The sequence below is a fragment of the Zootoca vivipara genome, chromosome Z1 (genome assembly GCF_965207765.1).
Source record: "Zootoca vivipara chromosome Z1, rZooViv2.hap1.1, whole genome shotgun sequence".
In the NCBI taxonomy this organism is placed as follows: Eukaryota; Metazoa; Chordata; class Lepidosauria; order Squamata; family Lacertidae; genus Zootoca; species Zootoca vivipara.
Window position 1 is genome coordinate 19,496,053 of NC_142583.1, and position 22,171 is coordinate 19,518,223.

The 22,171-nt window shown below is 41.9% G+C and overlaps 1 protein-coding gene across 2 annotated transcripts in view; it reads right to left on the reverse strand.

The window, feature by feature from the left end:
* The window catches only part of TUSC3 (tumor suppressor candidate 3), a 121,487-nt gene that overhangs the window by 20,697 nt on the left and 78,619 nt on the right, over nucleotides 1-22,171 (reverse strand). Inside the window, exon 7 of one of the 2 annotated variants that reach the window (XM_060278821.2) lies at nucleotides 5,639-5,702. In XM_060278821.2, coding sequence (XP_060134804.2) covers nucleotides 5,639-5,702 — 64 coding nt within the window. Of the gene's footprint in view, nucleotides 1-5,538; nucleotides 5,703-22,171 lie in introns of both variants that reach the window. The other variant, XM_088659242.1, reaches the window with a different exon arrangement.

The window sequence follows — 22,171 nt, forward strand, 5'->3', positions numbered from 1 at the left end:
AACTGATATTCTATCTAAAGCCATCAGACCCGTGAAGGTAAAGATTTTAAAATCCATTTCAGCCCAGTCCAGCTACAACAAGCAGAGGATGGAACTACAGCTGACTGGATGATAGACCACTGATTTTCAGATCTTTCCTTTTCGGTGAGATAACACCTGGGCTACTTAGAAAGGTGCCAATCAAACTGGTTGGAGAAAATAGGTTTTGAAAAGCTTGAAAATGAGAACCCAAAATAAAAGTTGAGACACGGATTACAATTACACTTAAAAATTTCAAGTATGTGAAGTAGAGGAGAGAAAACATTGATTTGTTCTCTGAAGAAAGAAATATTCTGTAGTCCACACTTCAGAGAAGTGAAAACGGAAGTATACGGTCACCTAAGGAAAAAGCATATTCCTCCATTATCTTTTCCTTTATTTATTTATTTTCCATATTCTGATGCTTATTTGGTTTGGCCATTCTTATGGGGTTGCTTTTGTCCTCCAGCTATAAACTTTCTTCTTCCAATCCTGCCACACCCAAAAATGACTGCCCACTTTCTGTCTCTTATACACAGAAGGTCACCTCAAAACATTTGCACAGCTATACTCCTCTCTTTTCCTTCAAATCCTTTTCAGAACTAAGCTTTGAGTAGCCTTGGGCTCATTTTCAGTTGAAGAAGGCCCATGGCTCAGTGATACAACTCATGCTTTGGGTGAAAAATTTCCCAGGTTTAATCCTTGGGAATCTCCAGGAAGAGGTGGGGAAACTCTGATTAGAGAACTTGGAGATCTTCTGCCAGTCTCAGTGTTTTCCAAACTTGGGTCTCCAGCTGGTTTTGGACTACAATTCCTATCGTCCCTGACCACTGGTCCTGCTAGCTAGGGATGATGGGAGTTGTAGTCCAAAAACAGCTGGAGATCCAAGTTTGAGAAACACTGGTTTAGATAATACTGACTTGATATAAGGCAACTTCTTATGTTGTCTTACGTTAGCCAAACATGCCAATATATGTTTGCTCGCTCATATTCTACTCATCAGTCTTACCTGCTTCCTTTTATCCATTACCTCTCCCATTGGAAGCTTCTCAAGGGCTAGGAACTATTTTTTTTTTTTAAAAAAGTTTATATTAGCTAAGTGCTATCAACGCTACTAATATTTATACCCAGACTCTCTGGAATTTCAGCCTATGCAGCAAGACACTTCTGTGTTAAAACTGACCTTAAAATACCTCATTAGTAAACTAAATAGTTTTCGTAGCTTAGTTACCAACATTTTATCTGCATTAACTGTATTTTAGAAAAGACTTATTGGGGAGCGGAAAGGAGGAACCCTGCAGGTTATTGTAAATCCCCACAGTAATGACCTTCAGGTTTATCACTTGCTATACAAGCAAATACATTGCTTAAATGGAAAAGTCTTTTGATAAAGAAAATATTTATTACTTGAGCCGCATTAAGTGGAATGTTGTTGCAACAGCAAGTATGAAAACAGCACAGATTACAGTTGCTAATCTTCAGCGTTCTGGTGCGAGAAAACCTAAGCAAGCATTGTGAAAAGCTTAGGGTAAAAAATGTGTGGAGAATAGATGCAGGTTTTTGGCAGTAGAAAGGAATGTTATCTAACTTCTAGGGTGTGTGTGTGTGGGGAGAGATGAAGCATGTGTTGTGAGGAATGAGAGGAGAGGATTAAAAAACAACAACAGTCCCTTCCTTCATTTGCTAAGACATTCAAATAATGAGAAGGCTGAAATATCAAGGACAAGTAGGGGAGGAAATTATGTTCCAAATGTGAACTCCAAATGTATGTTTGTTTTAAAACAGACTTTCCCCATTTATTGTAGTTAGGACCAAGTATTAAAGTTTGAATCAAGCTACAAGATCAGGAGAAAGAGTAATTTTTGAAAGGCACTGTTTAGAAATACAATTGAATGCTTCCTGATAGAAAAAAAGTGCTTTCATCCTTACTTTCGTGAATATCAACATGCCTCCCCCCCTTTCTTTCCTACAATGTCTGTCACCACCACTTGATGATGGAAAGATGATAACATATGTTGATTGCACAAACTAAGGTCTTTGGTGAGCTTCTAAGAATATTGGTACTGGAACAAATATGTAACAGTTGTTTCTATACAGTCATTCTGTTTTATTTCATATAGTTCAGTCTATCTCAAATGCATCTCAGCTCCTGGAATGATTTATTGATGGCTTTCAAAAAAAACAAGCACTACCCCTCCAAAACCAAGCTACTCAGGGCAGCCAAAATATTGATATAAGTCTGCCTAAAACCACAAACTATTATTTGTGAAAATTACATACAGCACCTTCAGGCAATGATCATCCAACTGAGCGGGTGACAAATATGTTTACAGTACATAAAGCTTCATTCTCAATTGCACCTGATAACAAGCTACTGTTGCTCTTAGAAAGGAAAACAGGGCTTTGCCAGTTTAAGATAAATGAGAACAGATGCTGAGGAAAAATGGCGCTACACTGTGGTTATAATGACAGATTAGAAGCAATCCAAATCTAAAAACAATTCTCAAACTGTGTTCAGCATTAATGTTTCTTCCCCTGAAAATATCTGTCCTTGGATGCACTGTATGTAAAATAAACCAAGGCGTGGAATCCCATCTATTCCTTTCCTGGGAACCGAATCCACATTTTGGCAAGTTTGCCTTTCAAAATGTTGCTGTGCAATAGGAAGCTGACTTATTGAGCCTTGTTATCCCTTAAGCAAGCTTTAGACAGGCCTAAATGAATACACTTTGACAGAATTACCCTGGATTTACTTTGACGTAAATGAAAGAGGCATGATGCTCAATATTGTACAGAAACCTGCTAGATGGAAAAGGCAGGAGAAGCAGGAGGGCAATCCCTGTAAGCTTACGGCACCGTGCCTGGATAGCTTCGTACAAGTAAGCTTGCACTACCTGAGAAGCGCTGTGCACAAACATGTTACAGAGAAAATGCTTCTGCTCACTTTTGTTGGCTCAACAGTACACACCTGCCTGTGGCTGCCACCCCAAAATCCCTCCCAGTGCTAGCCATTTATGGACAGGGAGTATTGCTTAAACATTTTCTATCCCCTTTTGGGACAAATGAGGGCCCCCAAAGTGATTTACATTTGAAAAAAACAGGAAAAATAAAGCAAAGTGAAACAAAACACAATCAAGTACCAAAAGTTAAAATTAAAAATTTATAATTATCACAAGCTGATTAGAAAGGCTGAAAAAGAACAAAGTAAGGATCCCAACTATTTTCAGTTATAGGCAGGGCCAGTCTGGTAAGAGAGGGGTGTCTCCTCCCATTGGAGACAAGGCAAAAGGCATATTAAAATTCAACAATATGCTTTTCATAAAACACTGAGAAATTCAATAGCATTATCCGGGAAACTGATATTTTGTTACTTTCTTCTCTACTGCAAACGTTTTTGAACAGGCAAACAGAAACAACAGCACAGCTAATAATTATTGCTGATACATAAAGGATAATGGAAACAAATTCTTCCAAGTGTAACTGTTAAAAATCCATATGTAAGACTTCACACTGCTTGCATAACCTCTTTGCATCACAAATTTCAGTTGACAGTACTGAGCCATGAAATAAAACCTTCAAAAACTCTTGTGGGACGTGCTAGTTTAAATCCTCTATTCAAACTAGAAAGCCGTGAGAAGGATGTGTCAGACCAGTAAAGAAAGGTTCCTTGGCAACTTGGCTTTGAATGTTACTGTAAGCCTGATGACATTTGTTGAAAATTTGTTTAAGGGTCCTTTGATGACCATCCTCTATCCACTCAAAGAGACAGAAGCATTTGAATTAGAAACAGTGGTAAAAGTTGGAAGCTAATTGAAAATCTATGTTGGGAACCTGCAATCATCAAGGAAGCCTTGAGACTTCCACTTGCTGATCAGGAACTATTCACTCACCCTAATTTTTCCCACTCACGGTAATGTATGAAGTTGGAACTGCTAGTTGTGAAGTATTACCACCTGTCTGCACGATTCATGGGGTGAAAACAACAGCACACAAAGGAGTTTCATAAAACAACAGTTGTCTTTAACACATCCATACTTCCACAGAACCATGGACTCCCCATACATTTTGGTGAGTCAGAGAATATTCCATGCACAGTCTCCAATACAGTAGTGAATACCGCAAATAGTTCTCAGAGAGAATCCTGTATGAGGACCAGAATCCACTGGAACCCCCACCATCTTCCATACCATCCTCAAATTGTGTAGCATTTCTGATGTATACTACTAATGGTGAAAATGGGGAAGTTTTGACAGCAAACAGCAAAACATAAGGAACTCTCAGATTTTCTGAGTGGTACTAGGAACGTTGTGGTAGACATAGGTTAATATGGGAACTTGGGCAGAACACACAATCAGTTATAATTACTCTGTAATACAAGTAAGATAATTCCTTCTAAAATCTCCTGCAAATGTAATATGATGACCCAGGACCTCAATACACACTGCCCAGGCTTGTGCCCCGAGGAGGTCACTTCGGTGCTGCTAGCTAACACAGCTGTTTGACTTCACCCCCAGAAACACACTCCACTGTGTCTCGAGACAGATGGATGTCAACACCATAGTGACCTCTCTGCATCAAAAAGCATTGCCTCACTTTTTTTTTTTTTTTGCTAATGGGGAGCATAACCATACGGCCAACTTTATTACCTGACTGATGAACCTATTAAAAGAGAAGGATTCGTTCAAATGGGTCTAGGCCCTTAGAGCCTGGAGTTGGCGTTGCGCTTATGTGCAACCATCTCATTTTATATAGACTTTGTTTTCTAACTGGGTGTATACAGGCGGTGGCAATTTTAGGCCTGTCCAATTGACACATGATCACTGACGTGCGGGTTCTTTCGGACCTGGAAGAAGGCAGAATGGGGGTGAAATGGGGGTGGAACAGGGGAGGGGCGGAGCATGCTCTACTGACATGCGTGGGGGACAGGAACAGAATCCCTGTACAAAATGACCACTGTGTGTAGATTATATATACCCCAGATGGGCAGGGTAGAAATAATAAATTATTATTGATTATTATTATCCACCCATTCATTTGTTTGGAGAAGGTATGAGTACTTAAGAGATGAACAATGGCATGTGCGTGTTGGGTGGGGGAATATGCTTCCAATGAGACTTGCTTCCACATTTCAACTAGGAATAATCTTTTGCTGTGATAGAGGAAGACCTATTTGCTCTCTCCAGATGTTACTAGACACCAAATTGTTAGGGATGATGAGAGTTGCAATCCAACAATATCTGGAGGGCAACTGGTTCCCTACCCTTGCAATAATGGCAAGTTTAGCAAAAGATTAAAATGATTATCTTGTCACTTGATGATCACTGCTGACATCCTGAGCTGATCCATAGTTTAACACAATATAGTTGGCTTCTGTTACAAAGGGAAAACAATACCCAACACAGTACCAGGTAACCAGTTAGCAGTATACATCAAAAACATCTACCTTTCTCTATACATAAACCCCTTAAAACTATTGGGCATCATCTTAAGCACATAGCAAATAGGCAGGGAATGCAATACCTGTTCAAAACCTCAGTGATATTCACTGTCAGTGCAATTTCATGTAACATCAGACTCTGCTTAGCTTGCCTTGTTCCATCCATCAACATCTGAAGGATACTCAGGAGCAGTATAATATGAGACTCTGCAACGAATTGTGCTTGGCTGCTTCCATGTATGTAACTCTGAGAAATGGGGGGAAAGGGAAAGTAAGTATTAGATTAGCAAATACAAAGGATGTTTAAAAGGATACAATTACTAAAGATATGTGTCAATAGAATTAAAAGCAAATAAAAACCAGCCTGGCAAAAGCAGGGTACAAAGTACAAAGTAATACAGAGAGATGACAGAGGTGCATAAGCATGGCTACAGAGCTGCACCTTTCTAAATTCTTGCTTAAAGCCAAAGAACCAGTATGGGAGATAACTAAAAGCGGTAGGCTGCTGCCTAGAGTGGACTAGATGTGCCTTTGGCCTAATCCTAGAAGGCAATTCTTAAAGCAGTGTCTGTCTGCCAATTTCCTGAGCTTTAATCAGAATTGTAGCATTGACACAGACCAAAACCCACATATTGAACAGCAGGTACTGGGAATTATCCAGCAAGCTGAATTTTTTAGCCTGGCCCTTGTGTGCTACCCTCCCTAGGAGATTCCATACTTGGTTCCATTAAAAAAAAGCCACAAAACCATTAAAAATCCACAAAAGTCTCAGAATGATGTTTCAACACAGATAAGACACTGTGTAAGGGTCAAGGAGGGACTAGGCAGAGGAACAAGACCAATTAGAAAATGGCAGGATGAAGACGGGAGTTCACATATGTTGAAATACTTGTCATTCAGTGAGGCGGGAGGGGGCACTTTATTTCATTCATCCAAAAGGACAAAGGGATCCACTCATATCAAGGGCAAGTCTATGTACAGTGGTAGCTCCATTTATGAACTTAATTCGTTCCAGAGGTCCGTTCTTAACCAGAAACTGTTCTTAACCTGAGGCACGCATTCACCAATGGGGCCTCCTGCTGTCTCCACGCCACTGGCGCGCGACTTCTGCTCGCATCCCGAGGCAAAGTTCACCTACTTCTGGGTTAGCGGAGCTCGTAACCCGAAGTGTTTGTAAGGAGGACGGTACGTAACCCGAGGTTCCACTGTACTGAGGAATCAGTGGCCTTCTTATGCTAAAACTTCAAATTTCTTGCAACACTTTTTCATTTCCCAGTGACAGTGACCTGCTGGTTTCCTGGACCATTAACTGACCATTTACCAGAGAGTTAATTTTCCACTTTTCATAGATAATGTCCATCCAAAGCATGCAGATTACATTAATTGTGAGGTATACATTTATTACATATGAAATAAAATCTACTGCTGCTTTGATAGCTGCATGTGCAGATCTTCTAGACTTTTTGTCTTTAAGGTAGAAAAAGGGGGGGGAGAAGAGCCTTTGGGTGACATTATGCTACACTGCATGAAAAAGAAGTGTTGCACTTGTTCTGCTGTCACTCTTAGATTTAAGTGACTGTGGTATGGAGGAGGGTGCATGTAGCTCAGACCCTCCTAAACTGGCACCAGCTCTCCAGGATTTCAGTCAGGGGTATCTCCCAGTCTGGAAATAGTGGGAATTGACCCTGGGACTGTGTAATGCAAAGCAGATGCTCTAACATTGAGTTACAAGAGGCTCACAGCATGTGACAGCGAACAGCTGGCAGAAAACTAAAGTAAAGTAGGAGCACTGATAAGAGGATGTAGGGCTGGGAAACCAGCTGGAGAATAATTATTTGTAAGGATAATTTAGGAACCCAGGAGTCACTTCCAGTACAAAATTATATTGTACAGAACCAAAACTTGTAATTTATACTTCAGTTTTGGCAGGCTCCTCTAAGCAGCAGCACCTCCACACTAAACTTCCTGTCCATGCAGTCCCTCTGTAAGCGGAATCCCCACCCCGTGATAAATAAAAGCCTATCAATGCTATCAAATTTCAGGATACCTGAAGGAAAGTCAACCTAAGGGATGAAAGTTAATGTAGCCTAAATTAAATCAAGTGCCCTACAGAAAGATAATTAGGGCATCCACATAGCCATTAACATATAGCACCAAAGTACACAGCACCTAAGGTATCTGTCAAGAGTTGAAAACTATATATCTCAAAATGTAAATACCTAATCAACTCCCTGAGATGAAAAAGCACACAAATTACTGATTTTATTAATGTGAACATAGATAATGATCCCCCCCATAAGTATACAGTATATGGAACTGGATTTGAAGAATGAAGCAGCAATACTATGATGATCTGCACCCCGGTTCTTTATAGAGATGGGCCAGCTTCCAAAATCTCTCTATTAGTATGAATTGGGGCTGGAAAAATGAGTAACATAGGATTTCCTTCCCTGAGCACTTTGATTTTGAACACTTAAAAAAGGATGCTCATAGGTTGGAAGATTCAAGTTTGGCTTGGACTTGCTCCCCCCCCCCCGGCTTTCCTTTGCAAACCTATTGAATTAGAATCTGAGCCAAGTTTGGATAAACTCTTATGCTATCCCTAGTACTGCATTTGGGGGCAATTTCAAGCAATGATGAGCTGGGAGTAGCTAGCGCAACTGTTCCTGGGCTTGCAGCCAGGGTGAAGTGCACCCAGAAGCAGTGGTGATTTCAAAATGTATTGCAAGAGAGTGCATACATATGCTCTAAAATTTATCCTAAGCAACCCTCCTTGTAGATAATAGTCGCATGTTGAAAATAGCATAATCACATTGTCTCAAGGGGGCAACAGGCACAGGTCGCACAGCCAAAAATTGTGCCACCATCTGTGAGCAGCACTTGCCAACATAATCAGAGGTGGGGAAAGTGCTGTTGCACTCAGTTACTGCTCAGGAGCTTCCCATGCACATCTAGTTGACCGATGTGAGCAAAGGATGCTGGACAAGATGGGCTTTTAGCCTGATGCTACAGAGCTCTTATGTTCAAGGCGGTCGGCTGAATTAGCATACTCCCTTGCCATCACATCAGTTCAACTTCAGCTACAGCTATAAGAGAGTCTTCACTCAAGGTCTTTTAACAGATCCACTTTCCAAATCCATTTCTGTGATCAAAGTAACTGCAACAGTAAGTCGCAATAGCCAAAGGGCCCGGCAGACTTCAGCAAAGAATTAACTTGATACTAAAGGTCACTTGCTTCAAAAGATCTTTTCTTACAACACTGCAAGGATTTTGTCTCTTAAATCTTGATACGACAGTGATGCCACTTAGAGTGAATTGCCAACTTTCTTTCTAGTAACAGTCACTTGTCTTCAGAAGTCTTTACTCTTATCCACTATAAAGAATTTTAGGTTTCTCATGCAGTCACAAGTGCTAGCTGACTAATTCATTTTCCTTGCCAGAAAAATGCTAATAAGATCCATTTCAGTATATAAAAATCAACTGTATGTTACTATCAGTAATAGGATACTATCCATATGAGATATAAATATATAATAATAAAGCTAAAAAGATAGAGATGTAATGATGATCCCTGAAGTTTTTAATTAAACTAATGGCACCTGTTTTTTTTTTCTATCCAACACATATATTCTAGTATTTTTTAAATGAGTCCTTAGCAGTTCGGCTTTGCAGGGATTACAACAGGCATCCCCAAACTGCGGCCCTCCAGATGTTTTGGCCTACAACTCCCATGATCCCTAGCTAACAGGACCAGTGGTCAGGGGTGATGGGAATTGTAGTCCAAAACATCTGGAGGGCCAAAGTTTGGGGATGCCTGGATTACAACATATGTTTCTAACATATCTGTAAAGAAACATGTAAGCCATGGTGCACCTGTAACAGCAAAACCGGATGCCTTCATCTTCCCCAGTTGCAATAAAACATATATCTCCTGTATTGATCTCTACAGCCACAGCAGTCGCTGTAACTCTCCAACGCCACACTCTTCCAATGTCTCTCAAGACAGATGGCTGCCAACAGATAAATCAGTAAGACCTCTTCCTACACAGAGGGTAAGCAGAGAGCAGGCAGCAATGCCAGTGGTGTGGGTAGAGCAAGTGGCATTGTGGTTAGACAGCAAGAAGCAGAGGCTGAGAGACATTGCCAGGCCTTCAGCCCAGTTGTGCCACCAGCTTGCCAGCTATGAAGTACCAGCCTTGTTTCTATCTGCATCTGTTTCTTGGTCACTTTAAAGTGGGGTGGAATAAGAACTTCATACTTTGCTGCAAAGTGTTCTTAAAAATTTACTATCCTAATCAATATTGATTTCCCATGTCCTGTAGTAGCAGAGTGGCTAGTATGGACTGGACTCGCACACAAAATAATGCTTGGGGGATCAGCGCATCATGCCAGAAGAACCCAATCTTGTGAATGGATTTGCAATTTAACTCTAAGACATTATTTTGATCCCACTGAAGAGTGGAATGTTCTACCCAAAGTATCCAAATGAATAATATCAAACACATGTCTATTTCTCAAGAACCAAATTATTTATCTGCTCTCCTAGACTTATTTAGCATTACTGAACCAGAGACGGTATATACTTTGCACACTCTCTCTAGAGTAATCAACGATAGCCATAATGGATTATATTTTTTTTAAAAAAAATCTCTAAATGCTGCATATGTTTGTGATCTCCAGAGTGATATCTGTCACGGTTCAGTAAGACACTTACATTAAATGTAGATTGCACTCATTCCTTTCTCCCTGTTAAACTGTGTAAATAAAATAGAAAACGGTAATTGGAAACAAGACCTGTGTGAGTTACATTTTAGTCCTCAAGGCAATTCAATTAGCTCCTGCAATAGCCCCCATTAAAATTTAAACATGATTGCATATTTTAGATGCCACAACGGTCTGCATTGCTGTTACCTGAATAAAGCAGCATGGGTTTTGTGCTTCAATGAGATGGTACAGGTGATGGGAAAAAAATAATCTAGAGATGTTTGCGTGGGGGCATTAATTAAACTCCATTTAAATTAATAAGCTGGCATCAGAGGAGAGCATTTCTGTCAAGTTCCAAAAAAAAGTTTACTTTGCTTTTTAAAGAGACAGGAATGCACCGTTGTCCCAGTTGTCCAAACAGTCATTTCTGACACAGTGAAATGAAAAGGCTGCTTAAGAGCGCAGACATTGGAACAGCTAGATGTAAATTTGATTATACTGCTGCAGCCTTAGGCTCACTATCTAGTTCCTGGCAATTAAAAAAGCCTTCCAGCTGGCTAGACCTACCCTGGCAGACTTTCTGCTTGCTTAGGCTTGAGGGGGGCGGCATTCCAGCTCAGTGTGACTGCTCTCACATGCTGAAGGAGAGGAAGCACTGGCAAATACCTTAACCCAGGCATCCCCAAACTTCGGCCCTCCAGATGTTTTGAACTACAATTCCCATCATCCCTAACCACTGGTCCTCTTACCTAGGGATCATGGGAGTTGTAGGCCAAAACATCTGGAGGGCCGCAGTTTGGGGATGCCTGCCTTAACCAATGCTAAGCATTGGTTCCTTTCAGTGGAAAAAGAGGACCAGCTGTATCTTCAAAGCAGTAATATTGAAGATATGGCAATTATGCAGCACTTCTAAGCTTTAAAAGTTAAAGCTTCATAATACAAGTTAATACTTGTGCTTCATACAAGTTAATACTACCTCCTTTCTGTCGAAGGCAGGATGCCTCTGAATGCTAGCTGCTGGGAATCACAAATGGGGAGAGTTCTGTTATGGTTGGGTCCTTCTTGCCGGGTTTACCATTGGTAAAATGTAAAGGTAAAGGACCTCTGGATGGTTAAGTCCAGTCAAAGGCAACTATGGGGTTGCGACGCTCATCTCGCTTTCAGGCCGAGGGAGCCGGCGTTTGTCCACAGCTTTCCAGGTAATGTGGCCAGCAGGACTAAACCGCTTCTGGCTCAACGCAACACCATGACAGAAATCAGAGCGCATGGAAACGTCATTTACCTTCCTGCCACTGGCATGCTTTCGAACTGCTAGGTTGGCATGAGCTGGGACAGAGCAATGGGAGCTCACCCCATTGCAGGGATTCGAACCACTGACCTTCTGATTGGCAAGCCCAAGAGGTTCAGTGGTTTAGACCACAGCACCACCCGCATACTCAGCTTACCATAGGCCCCTGTTGGCCCCCTGTGAAAACAGTGTGCTGGACTAGATGGGCCACTGGCCTGATCCAGAAGGCTCTTCTTATGTTCTCATGATCGTCAAATTACATGTTGTGGTGGGGAAGAGGAGGACAAGATATGATGGCTTCCATAAGATCTCCATGTGAACTCATTCTCTAGGGTCAGAGGTTTGAGTGGGACTTCCCACCTCTCCTGCTAGCCACTGGGCTACAGGAAGTGATTGACAGGATGAGCCACCCATCACAGACGTTTTTGGCGTACAACTCCCATGATCCTTAGCTAGCAGGACCAGTGATCAGGGATGATGAGAACTGTAGTATCAAAACATCTGGAGGGCCAAGTTTGAGGAGGCCTGGCCTAGTGGCTTCTCAGTGACACTGCGTCAGATGCATGCAGCAGAGTGTGTATATTGAGGGTGGGGGAGGCAGCTCAAGCTCAGGATCCGAATGCAGCCTCCAATCTTTGTATATGACTCGTGGGACCCTCCCCATGCAACACAACCCACCAGTTCTGCTCCATGCCTTCCTAGAGTGTTCTTGCCTGGCTGAAGTGTGTCCCTGAACTTTGATGATGTATACTGCTTGCTTGGATGGAGCCCAAAGTGTGTGTAGAAAAGTTTAAAAAAAGAGAGAAAGAAAGTAAAATTTATACTTCTTGCTCTGCAAACATTTACATCAGGCCTCACAGTTGGCATGTGGCAACTGAAATGGTGTCTGCAAGGGAATCTGGCTGTAAGGTTGAGAGATTTCCCTGCCCCCCTTCAAGTAAGATGTATAGGTAAAATTCTGCTTAGGCAACTTTTGCCTGGAATTAGATTGCTGATAGCAAGGGAACTAGAAGGGCCTTCCCTGCAATAGCTTGAAGGCTTTGGAACAAGCTACTAGAGAATGCGTATCAGTGTGCCTAACTGGTGAGGTTAAAGAAGAGTTGCAAGACCATTTGTGTTTGAGAGCAGTTTTGCCAACTTGCTAATTTCCCCCTGGCTCCTTTAGCGGCATTTGGATTTCATGGCTGCTGGGTCATATTTGATGTTTAATGACTTTATGTCGTTGTCATGCCGTAACAAGTTATGTGGTAAGCTGCTTATTGTTGGTAACTACTTCAAACCAGAGGAGAAGCTAGATTACACACACACACACACACACACACACACACACACACACACACACACACACACGGTGCTCACAGAACTTTGGGGTAGTACAAATATTGCTAAGAAATGAAAAAAATAAAATGTTTTCAAAATAAAGGGAAATTTCTATAGCATTTTCACAATGGCTCATAACATCTACAGTATATCTAAGCATGCAGGCTATATACATCCATATACATCTCTGCCCAGTTTTTGCCACTGATGAACCAATTCCTATTGAAAGTTTATTCCAGCAATTTCTAGGCTATTTTTTTCAGGATCACAGGGATGCATCTAAGTAAGTCATTGCACAAACAGAATGATTTCTGTTCATGCAACAGAGCTTTCCTTCCTTCTCTTTTCCTGTGCACCTCCTCACATCCCCAACTTGCTCCAGATTCCCCCCCCCCAAAAAAATCTGGAACAATTTGGGGGTGGTGTGGGGAACACACAATTGGGGGGGGGTTCACATTGCACGAGTGGTAGTTGTTTTGATCATGCAATGACTTAGTTGGATGAAACCACCAATCCTCCTAAATCTATGAATTTTTTTTATAAAAATGCTACCACCTTGTTTGCAAAATTAAAACGGAGAAAATATTTAACTCATTAAATGAAAAACAGACAAGGAACAAATTGTCATTTATATACCCCCCTCCCCCACCTCTGTAACTGCAGTATGTACTAGAGGACAGGAAGTTATTTTTACAAATCTTTCCACTGGCCTGTAAAAACCCATGCCATAATGAAATTCATTGTTAACATGCTACAAAATTGTCTTCCGCCCCTAAAAATCAACAGTGGCTAATTCTTCACAAAACCTAGTGCCAAACGCAGGAGGGAAGCACAGTTGCTGTTAGCCTCATGCAATTATGCGAGGAGGGCATTGGCAGAGCTAGCTCATTTATTCCCTCCCACCAGTTGAGGCCTCTTTCCTGCGGGAGTCTTTTTCAATGTTTTCACTGTCATCTACCAGCACAAAGTCAATCAGACCCAAAGCTGCAATACTAATGGATGCACTTTGAATACCGATTTTATGACCCTAAGGCGTACCATCTCACTTGCCAGACTAGAGAGAGGGAAAGGCAAATGAAACCATCACAATAGACTCACAGGCTATCTCAGTGGCCACTAGAGAGCACAGTGTTTACATTGTTCCTTTGAAGGAAATGCCTGTTTTCACTTTCTGCAGACCAAACAATTCCATTTCATTATGTTAGTGGGAGATTTGTTTTGTCTTCATAAAGACCTCTAATCGCCAAATGACAAATGCTACATCTGATACAATTTTGGCACAGTTTCTTATTAAATCATCTTTGATGTTTAACAAATATCCAGTTCAAAGAAGCAGTTTCGTATTGATCCTTTCCCCAGTTTGGGCAGTTAATGATTGTTTGTTCGGATACTTTAATTTTAGCATGATGTAATAATGTAATGTAGGACCCAGGTGGCGCTGTGGTTAAACCACTGAGCCTAGGGCTTGCTGATCAGAAGGTCGGCGGTTCGAATCCCTGGGACGGGGTGAGCTCCCGTTGCTTGGTCCCAGCTCCTGCCAACCTAGCAGTTCGAAAGCACGTCAAAGTGCAAGTAGATAAATAGGAACCGCTACAGCGGGAAGGTAAACGGCGTTTCCATGTGCTGCTCTGGTTTGGCAGAAGTGGCTTTGTCATGCTGGCCACATGACCTGGAAGCTATACGCCGGCTCCCTCGGCCAATAATGCGAGATGAGCGCGCAACCCCAGAGTCGGTCACGACTGGACCTAATGGTCAGGGGTCCCTTTACCTTAATAATGTAGTTATATAAAATTTCCAACATCCGTCGAAAAATAAGAAGGCAGCCTTTGGCAGAGATTTAACATTTGAGGACACAGCAGCCACTCGCTTCCCTGGCACACTCTATGTAACACATATTCAAGTTATATCTCCCTATATACATTAAAATGTAAGGTTGTCATCACATAGCCATTGGAGGAATAATAATAATAATAATAATAATAATAATAATAATAATAATAATAATAATTTATTTATACCCCGCCCATTTGGCTGGGTTTCCCCAGCCACTCTGGGTGGCTTCCAACAGAAAAATAAAATAAAATAATCTATTAAACATTAAAAGCCTCCCTAAACAGGTCTGCCTTCAGATGTCTTCTAAAAGTCTGGTAGTTGTTTTCCTCTTTGTCATCTGTTGGGAGGGCGTTCCACAGGGCAGGCGCCACCACCGAGAAGGCCCTCTGCCTGGTTCCCTGCAACTTGGCTTCTCGCAATGAGGGAACCGCCAGAAGGCCCTCGGTACTGGACCTCAATGGGGGTGGAGATGCTCCTTCAGGTATACTGGACCGAGGCCATTTAGTGCCACATCACAATTCCAGGTTTGCATGAACTCTGAGCTCGGCCTCAGAATTTGTAGTCATTTGTAGTCATTAGTAGTTGCAATGTGTGAAGGAGGAAGATGTAAGAGCGTATTATGAAGGTGGTCTGTGTGCAAAAGGGGTTGCCCAGAATCGGGAGGTGAAGGTAAAAACAGGTATGCAAAGTGGGGCTGCAGAACAGACAAGAGAAGTATTCAGAAAGGAGGTTGGAAAGGTGAAATACTACCTTAGTAGTAGGATAGGATGGGGATGGGGAAGATTTGGGGAGTTAATGTGTGGGGAACAGCAGGGAGTGGTTGAGCAGAGTAAGCAGGGGCACAGCTTCCATCCTCACATTTTTAACAAAGATGTTGAGGTTTAAATACATGTAAGATAAAAAAATTCCTTCAGTAGCACCTTAAAGACCAACTAAGTTTTTATTTTGGTATGAGCTTTCGTGTGCATGCACACTTCTTCAGATACAGTGAAATGGAAGTTTCCAGGCACTTATGTAGAGAAGGGGTGGGGAGGGGTGGGGATGGGGAGGGGGGATCACTCAGAAGGGTGGTGGAAATGGGTGATTGACTGACTGATAGCTGTTGATGACCGCAAACGACTGCAAATGGTTTTGCATGAAAAAGCAAGGGTTGAGATGGCTGAAGATCGCTTATCATGTATAATGAGATAAGAACCCGATATCTCTGTTCAAACCAGGTCCCTCCATGGTTTTGAGCTTGGTGATAAGTTGCAATTCAGCAACTTCTCTTTCCAGTCTATTTCTGAAATTCTTTTGTAGTAAGACAGCTACTTTGAGATCTTGTATAGAATGTCCTGGGAGATTGAAGTGTTCTCCTACTGGTTTTTCTGTCTTCTGGTTCCTGATGTCAGATTTATGTCCATTTATCCTTTGGCGTAGGGTTTGGCCTGTTTGTCCAATATAGAGAGCTGAAGGGCACTGTTGGCATTTGATGGCATACACAATGTTAGAGGATGAGCAATTAAATAGTCCTGAGATGGTATGTTGGATGTTGTTGGGGCCAGTAATGGTGTTGTCTGGGTGTATGTGGCAGCAAAGTTGGCATCTGGGTTTATTGCAGGCTCTGGTACCAGTGTCCATGTTAAGTCTGGTGGTTGTATTATTGTGGGTGAGGAGTTGTTTAAGATTGGGTGGCTGTCTGTAGGCAATGAAAGGTCTTCCTCCCAGAGCTTGAGAAAGGGAGCGGTCATTGTCCAGGAGAGGCTGTAGATCTCTGATGATGCGTTGTACTGTTTTAGCTTGGGAGCTGTATGTGATGACTAGTGGTGTTCTGTTATTTTCTTTTTTGGGTCTGTCTTGCAGCAGGTTCTAAACCATGCTGAAAGGAGAGCCATAGAAAATCTCAGGAACAACCCAGACATTATAATTAAAGAGGCAGACAAGGGTGGAGCTGTCGTCATCATGAACAAAACTGATTACATCCAAGAGGCCCACAGACAACTTTCCAATACTGCCTTTTACATGAAATTGGACTCAGACCCCACACAAGCATACAAAAAAGAACTGAACAAGATTATTAAGGAGCTACCCCTACACATCCAAGAACAGATCCTCACAAACACACCAGCGGAACCTCGGCCAGGAACTTTCTATCTTCTACCCAAAATACACAAACCAGGAAACCCAGGACGCCCCATCATCTCAGGTATTGGCACCATTACAGTGGGTGTTTCCGGCTATATGGACTCTGTTCTGAAACCATATGCTATCAGTGCTCCCAGCTACGTACGTGACACCACAGATTTTCTGAGGAAAATACAATATTTGAACAATCTTCCTAACAATACTATACTAGCCACTATGGATGTGGAATCTCTATATACCAACATCCCACACAATGATGGTTTACAAGCCATAAGGAACACCATTTCAGATAAAACCACAGCGGACTTTGCTACCAAACTCTGCCACTTTGTCCTTACCCACAACCACTTCAAATTTGGTGATGACCTGTTCCTCCAGATCAGCGGCACAGCCATGGGCACCCGCATGGCCCCACAGTATGCCAACATCTTCATGGCAGATTTAGAACAACGTTTCCTTAACTCCTACCCACTCAAACCTCTCCTGTACCTGCGATACATTGACGATATTTTTATTATCTGGACACATGGACAACAGACCCTGGAAACCTTCCACCAGACATTCAATGACTTTCACCCCACCATCAACCTAACAATGAACCAATCTATGCAAGAAATACATTTTTTGGACACTACTATAAAAATACAGGATGGACGTATAGACACCACCTTATACAGAAAACCAACTGACCGACAAACATATCTACATGCTTCTAGCTACCATCCCAAACATACCAAACAATCCATCGTATACAGCCAGGCCTTACGTTACAACCGCATCTGTTCCAACTCTACAGACAGAGAATCTCACCTAAGAGATCTACAGCAAACCTTTTTAGAACTAAAATATCCACCTGATGAAGTTAAACAACAGATCAACAGAGCCAGACAGATACCTAGAGAGAACCTGCTGCAAGACAGACCCAAAAAAGAAAATAACAGAACACCACTAGTCATCACATACAGCTCCCAAGCTAAAACAGTACAACGCATCATCAGAGATCTACAGCCTCTCCTGGACAATGACCGCTCCCTTTCTCAAGCTCTGGGAGGAAGACCTTTCATTGCCTACAGACAGCCACCCAATCTTAAACAACTCCTCACCCACAATAATACAACCACCAGACTTAACATGGACACTGGTACCAGAGCCTGCAATAAACCCAGATGCCAACTTTGCTGCCACATACACCCAGACAACACCATTACTGGCCCCAACAACATCCAACATACCATCTCAGGACTATTTAATTGCTCATCCTCTAACATTGTGTATGCCATCAAATGCCAACAGGGCCCTTCAGCTCTCTATATTGGACAAACAGGCCAAACCCTACGCCAAAGGATAAATGGACATAAATCTGACATCAGGAACCAGAAGACAGAAAAACCAGTAGGAGAACACTTCAATCTCCCAGGACATTCTATACAAGATCTCAAAGTAGCTGTCTTACTACAAAAGAATTTCAGAAATAGACTGGAAAGAGAAGTTGCTGAATTGCAACTTATCACCAAGCTCAAAACCATGGAGGGACCTGGTTTGAACAGAGATATCGGGTTCTTATCTCATTATACATGATAAGCGATCTTCAGCCATCTCAACCCTTGCTTTTTCATGCAAAACCATTTGCAGTCGTTTGCGGTCATCAACAGCTATCAGTCAGTCAATCACCCATTTCCACCACCCTTCTGAGTGATCCCCCCTCCCCATCCCCACCCCTCCCCACCCCTTCTCTACATAAGTGCCTGGAAACTTCCATTTCACTGTATCTGAAGAAGTGTGCATGCACACGAAAGCTCATACCAAAATAAAAACTTAGTTGGTCTTTAAGGTGCTACTGAAGGAATTTTTTTATCTTACTTCGATCCAGACCAACACGGCTACCTACCTTTAAATACATGTGTTTTTGTGCAATGAGCAGGATTGCAAAATAAACTGTTATCTAAAAGATATCTAATTAGTAGATGTACAGCCTACTCTAAACCTTCTAAATGCAGCTTCAATGTGCATCAGTCGACACTGGACAGCAATAAAACCATCTAGCATTGCACAATGACCTGAAAAATAATAAGGGACATAACATTGCTTTCAAAGGTGACCTATAGCTCAAGAGGTCAATATAAATGTCAAAACAATAAATTTATAGAAAAATTGTCCCCGTTCATTAATTTTTGAAACAAAACAAGAAAACACCAGGATAATATCCAACAATGTCTCCAAACCCCCCATGTTGGAACTGAAAGGTACGTTTGACTAAGGCTGCAAAGAGTAGTCACTATCCCTTCAGTGTCCTGGTCAACCATTTCTATAAGCCCCTTCCATAGCTGCCAAGTTATCCCTTTTTTAAAGGGATTTTCCCTTATGCTGAATAGGCTTCCTCATGAGAAAAGGGAAAACTTGGCAGCTATGCCCTTCTATAAAAAAGGCTGGCATCTCTATTGCCCCTAAATATTAAAGTCCCATCATTTTCCAAAGTTCAAATCATTAATGGGGAAGTTTTAATGTCCTAAGTTATTTTGTTTTTCCTCTCAGAATTACCGAAACTTGCATAACATTTATTTGGCATTCAGAAACTCCTAAGGGTTCTGAATTATTTCTGTAGCACTATGGTTTATTTGAATTTAATTACTGAAGTTCTATGTATATTGAGTTACACCTATCCCCTATTTTCTTTTGTGATGCTTTTGATCCAGAATTCCCCCTTGTGACGTTTCATATATCACATTCTGCTTCACACTGCTCGGCTTCAAACTAAACCGCTGGAAAAGCTGCCAGCCAACCCCCTGGCTAAATGGGATTATTCTTGTTACTCTCTTGGCAAGGCTTGCTTGGCATGAAAACAGATGTTGATATGAGTTTCTCAGAGCTTCCAAATTCAGAGCAGACCACAGAGGTGTGCTTACAACCTCAGACTATTGGATTTGAAAGAAAACACCTAGATTTCTAGAATGCTTCCTCATCCAACTGTTTTAGATACCCAGTCCTCATTCACAAAGAGTGTTACGGTAATCCTTGATATATTTGAAATAGCTAAAAATAACAATGGAACTAATAGGTTAGAAATTATTCCTGGCATGGGATGATGGGATCTGTAGTCCAGGAAGACTGGGAATCAATTTTTCTCATGGATGATCAGACCTGCAGTCCAACGCTGTCTGGAAGGCCACAGGTTTCCTATCATTCAAAACTTGAATGGTTTGGGACCATTCACTGGAAGATCACTTGGACCCATACAAACCAGCCCTGACCTTGAGATCAGCAGAGGGTTCTGGTTTCCGCCGGCAGGAATGGCGGACCTGTTTTCCACCCCTCTGAATTTGGCGGTTGCTAGGGGAGTAAATGGCAACCCCCTACCCTCTCTGGGGGTTACGGAGAGGGGCCGCTGGCCCGCGATGCCCCCAGACCCACTCCGACTGTTTATGGAGTGGGGGGAGCTTGGGCTGAAAAGCACTTACGAGGGCCAGGACTCCCGGACGCTAATCTGCATGGCGGGGATTTCCATGGTTAAAGAAGATAATTAGGTTTAAATCTATGGACATACTTCAGAAGGAGGGGAAGAAGCGCTGTTTACTGCTGAGAAATTTATGCTGCTGAGGGAGAGGAGTCAAAGGCTGTATTTCATCTGGAAGAAGGATTGATGGGGACGGAGCGATAAGGGAAGTGAGTTTTTTTTTATTTTTCTTCATATGAGTTACTTCGTACCTTCCCAGACGCGATGTCCTGGCTTGTTTGGAGTGAAAGAGAAGCAAAAGACTGTGTGAGTTGAACTTTATAAACTGTTGTTACTGAGCATATTTTTTAAAGATGTGGAGTTGCCGATGAGAAAAGCCCCCCCCCCCCTTAGTCGGACGGAAGGAGTCCTGGACGCGTTCGGAGGATTTATGAGCTGTGACGCACTTTGAATTGGAGCAGCGACCTGAAGCTAAGTTCAGCTATAGGGCAAGGAGATCCATTAATTTACCAAGAGTTTATGGTTTGATGTTTGGGTCTTCTGCCTGGAAAAGCTGTAAATTTTATAAAGATCGTTAATCTACATAGCTATGAGAGAAAACGAAAGTGATTTGAGCTTTTTAAGATGGCGCTGCTTCGACGCAACAGGGAGCTCCAGACTAAGAAGATTTATGGGGAGGCTGGACTGATTAACCCACACAGGAGAAAGAACATCTGTGAAACCTTGTTTGATATTTATCTCAGCAGCTGGGAAACAATCGGTTGAAAGTGGAAAACATCTATGTGACTGTAAGGGGAAGATCTGGATTATTATGAACTTGGAGAGACGATTTGAACTTTAGAAAAAAGACGGCAGTGGACGGTTGCGAGGAATCCCCAATTTCTTGAAGCATGGGAACCCCCAAAAAAACATTCTTTAGATGATTTGGCATAACATTCGGTTTGATTGATATATATATGTGTATAATTTGAAATAATGAATGTGATATAATTGGTTTTAATTGGAAAATTAATAAAAATATATTTTAAGAAAAAAAGACCTTGAGATCAGCAACTGAACTCCTGCTCTCTGGTCTGCCATCAAGGTCCATCAGACTGTCGAGAAGCAGAGACAGGGGCTTTTCAGTGGTAGTCCTACATTACTAGCATTCACTTCCTAAAGAAGCATGTATTGTTGTGTCTGTCTCGCTTCAAGCAGAATTTTTCTGCTTTGTTCTGCATTTTGATGTGTTGTATGTTCTGTTTATTTGTCTTTTGGATTTTTAAAAATTTGACAAGGTGAGTTTAAGGTGGTGGTGGCTGGGTTCCCCCCCCCACTCCCGAAAAGCAGGGTATACCTTATTAATTAAATAAATAGCACACCAATGCAGTACATGGAGTCTTGTGAGGCTCCCATTGCTGATCACTGTGGTTTCAAAAGCACATTTTTAAAGCCCCTGTGTTTTTTTGGGGGGGGGCAGTTTGTCGCGAGATGTGTTATGAGGTGCTTTCGGAAAGGGGCCATGTAACACACTGACCCCTCAGAGCTCACACAAAGCCCTCAAAATTAAGGTTCTACCCTTAGTTGCAGGCCAGCTTGCTCATATTTATTAGCTTTTGATGTCTTTTCACTGGCAACCTTTCCTTTTTTGCACTCAATTTAAGACTGTTAGTTCCCTTCAAATGTATCCATTCGCTAGCTCCTGCTTATCTTTCATCTCTGAGTACTTTATATTTTCCTTCTTGGTTTTTGCATTCTTCCAAGTTCTTTGTTGTTTGCTAGAGCTGACATCTCTCCGGCTATTTTGTATCCTGAGCTTTTTCTCTGATTGCTTCTTATTTATAGAACTCTTTAGCAGCTGACATTAGTTTAATTGAATCTCTCTCCCCCTCACTTTTTAAAACAATTCCTCAAGCCTTATATTTCACCTACTCCGTATAGAATTAATTTTTTAGCATTCTCCTCCAGTTTTCAGTATATTATTTATATGTTATGTCCATGTGTGGCGGCAGTTTCC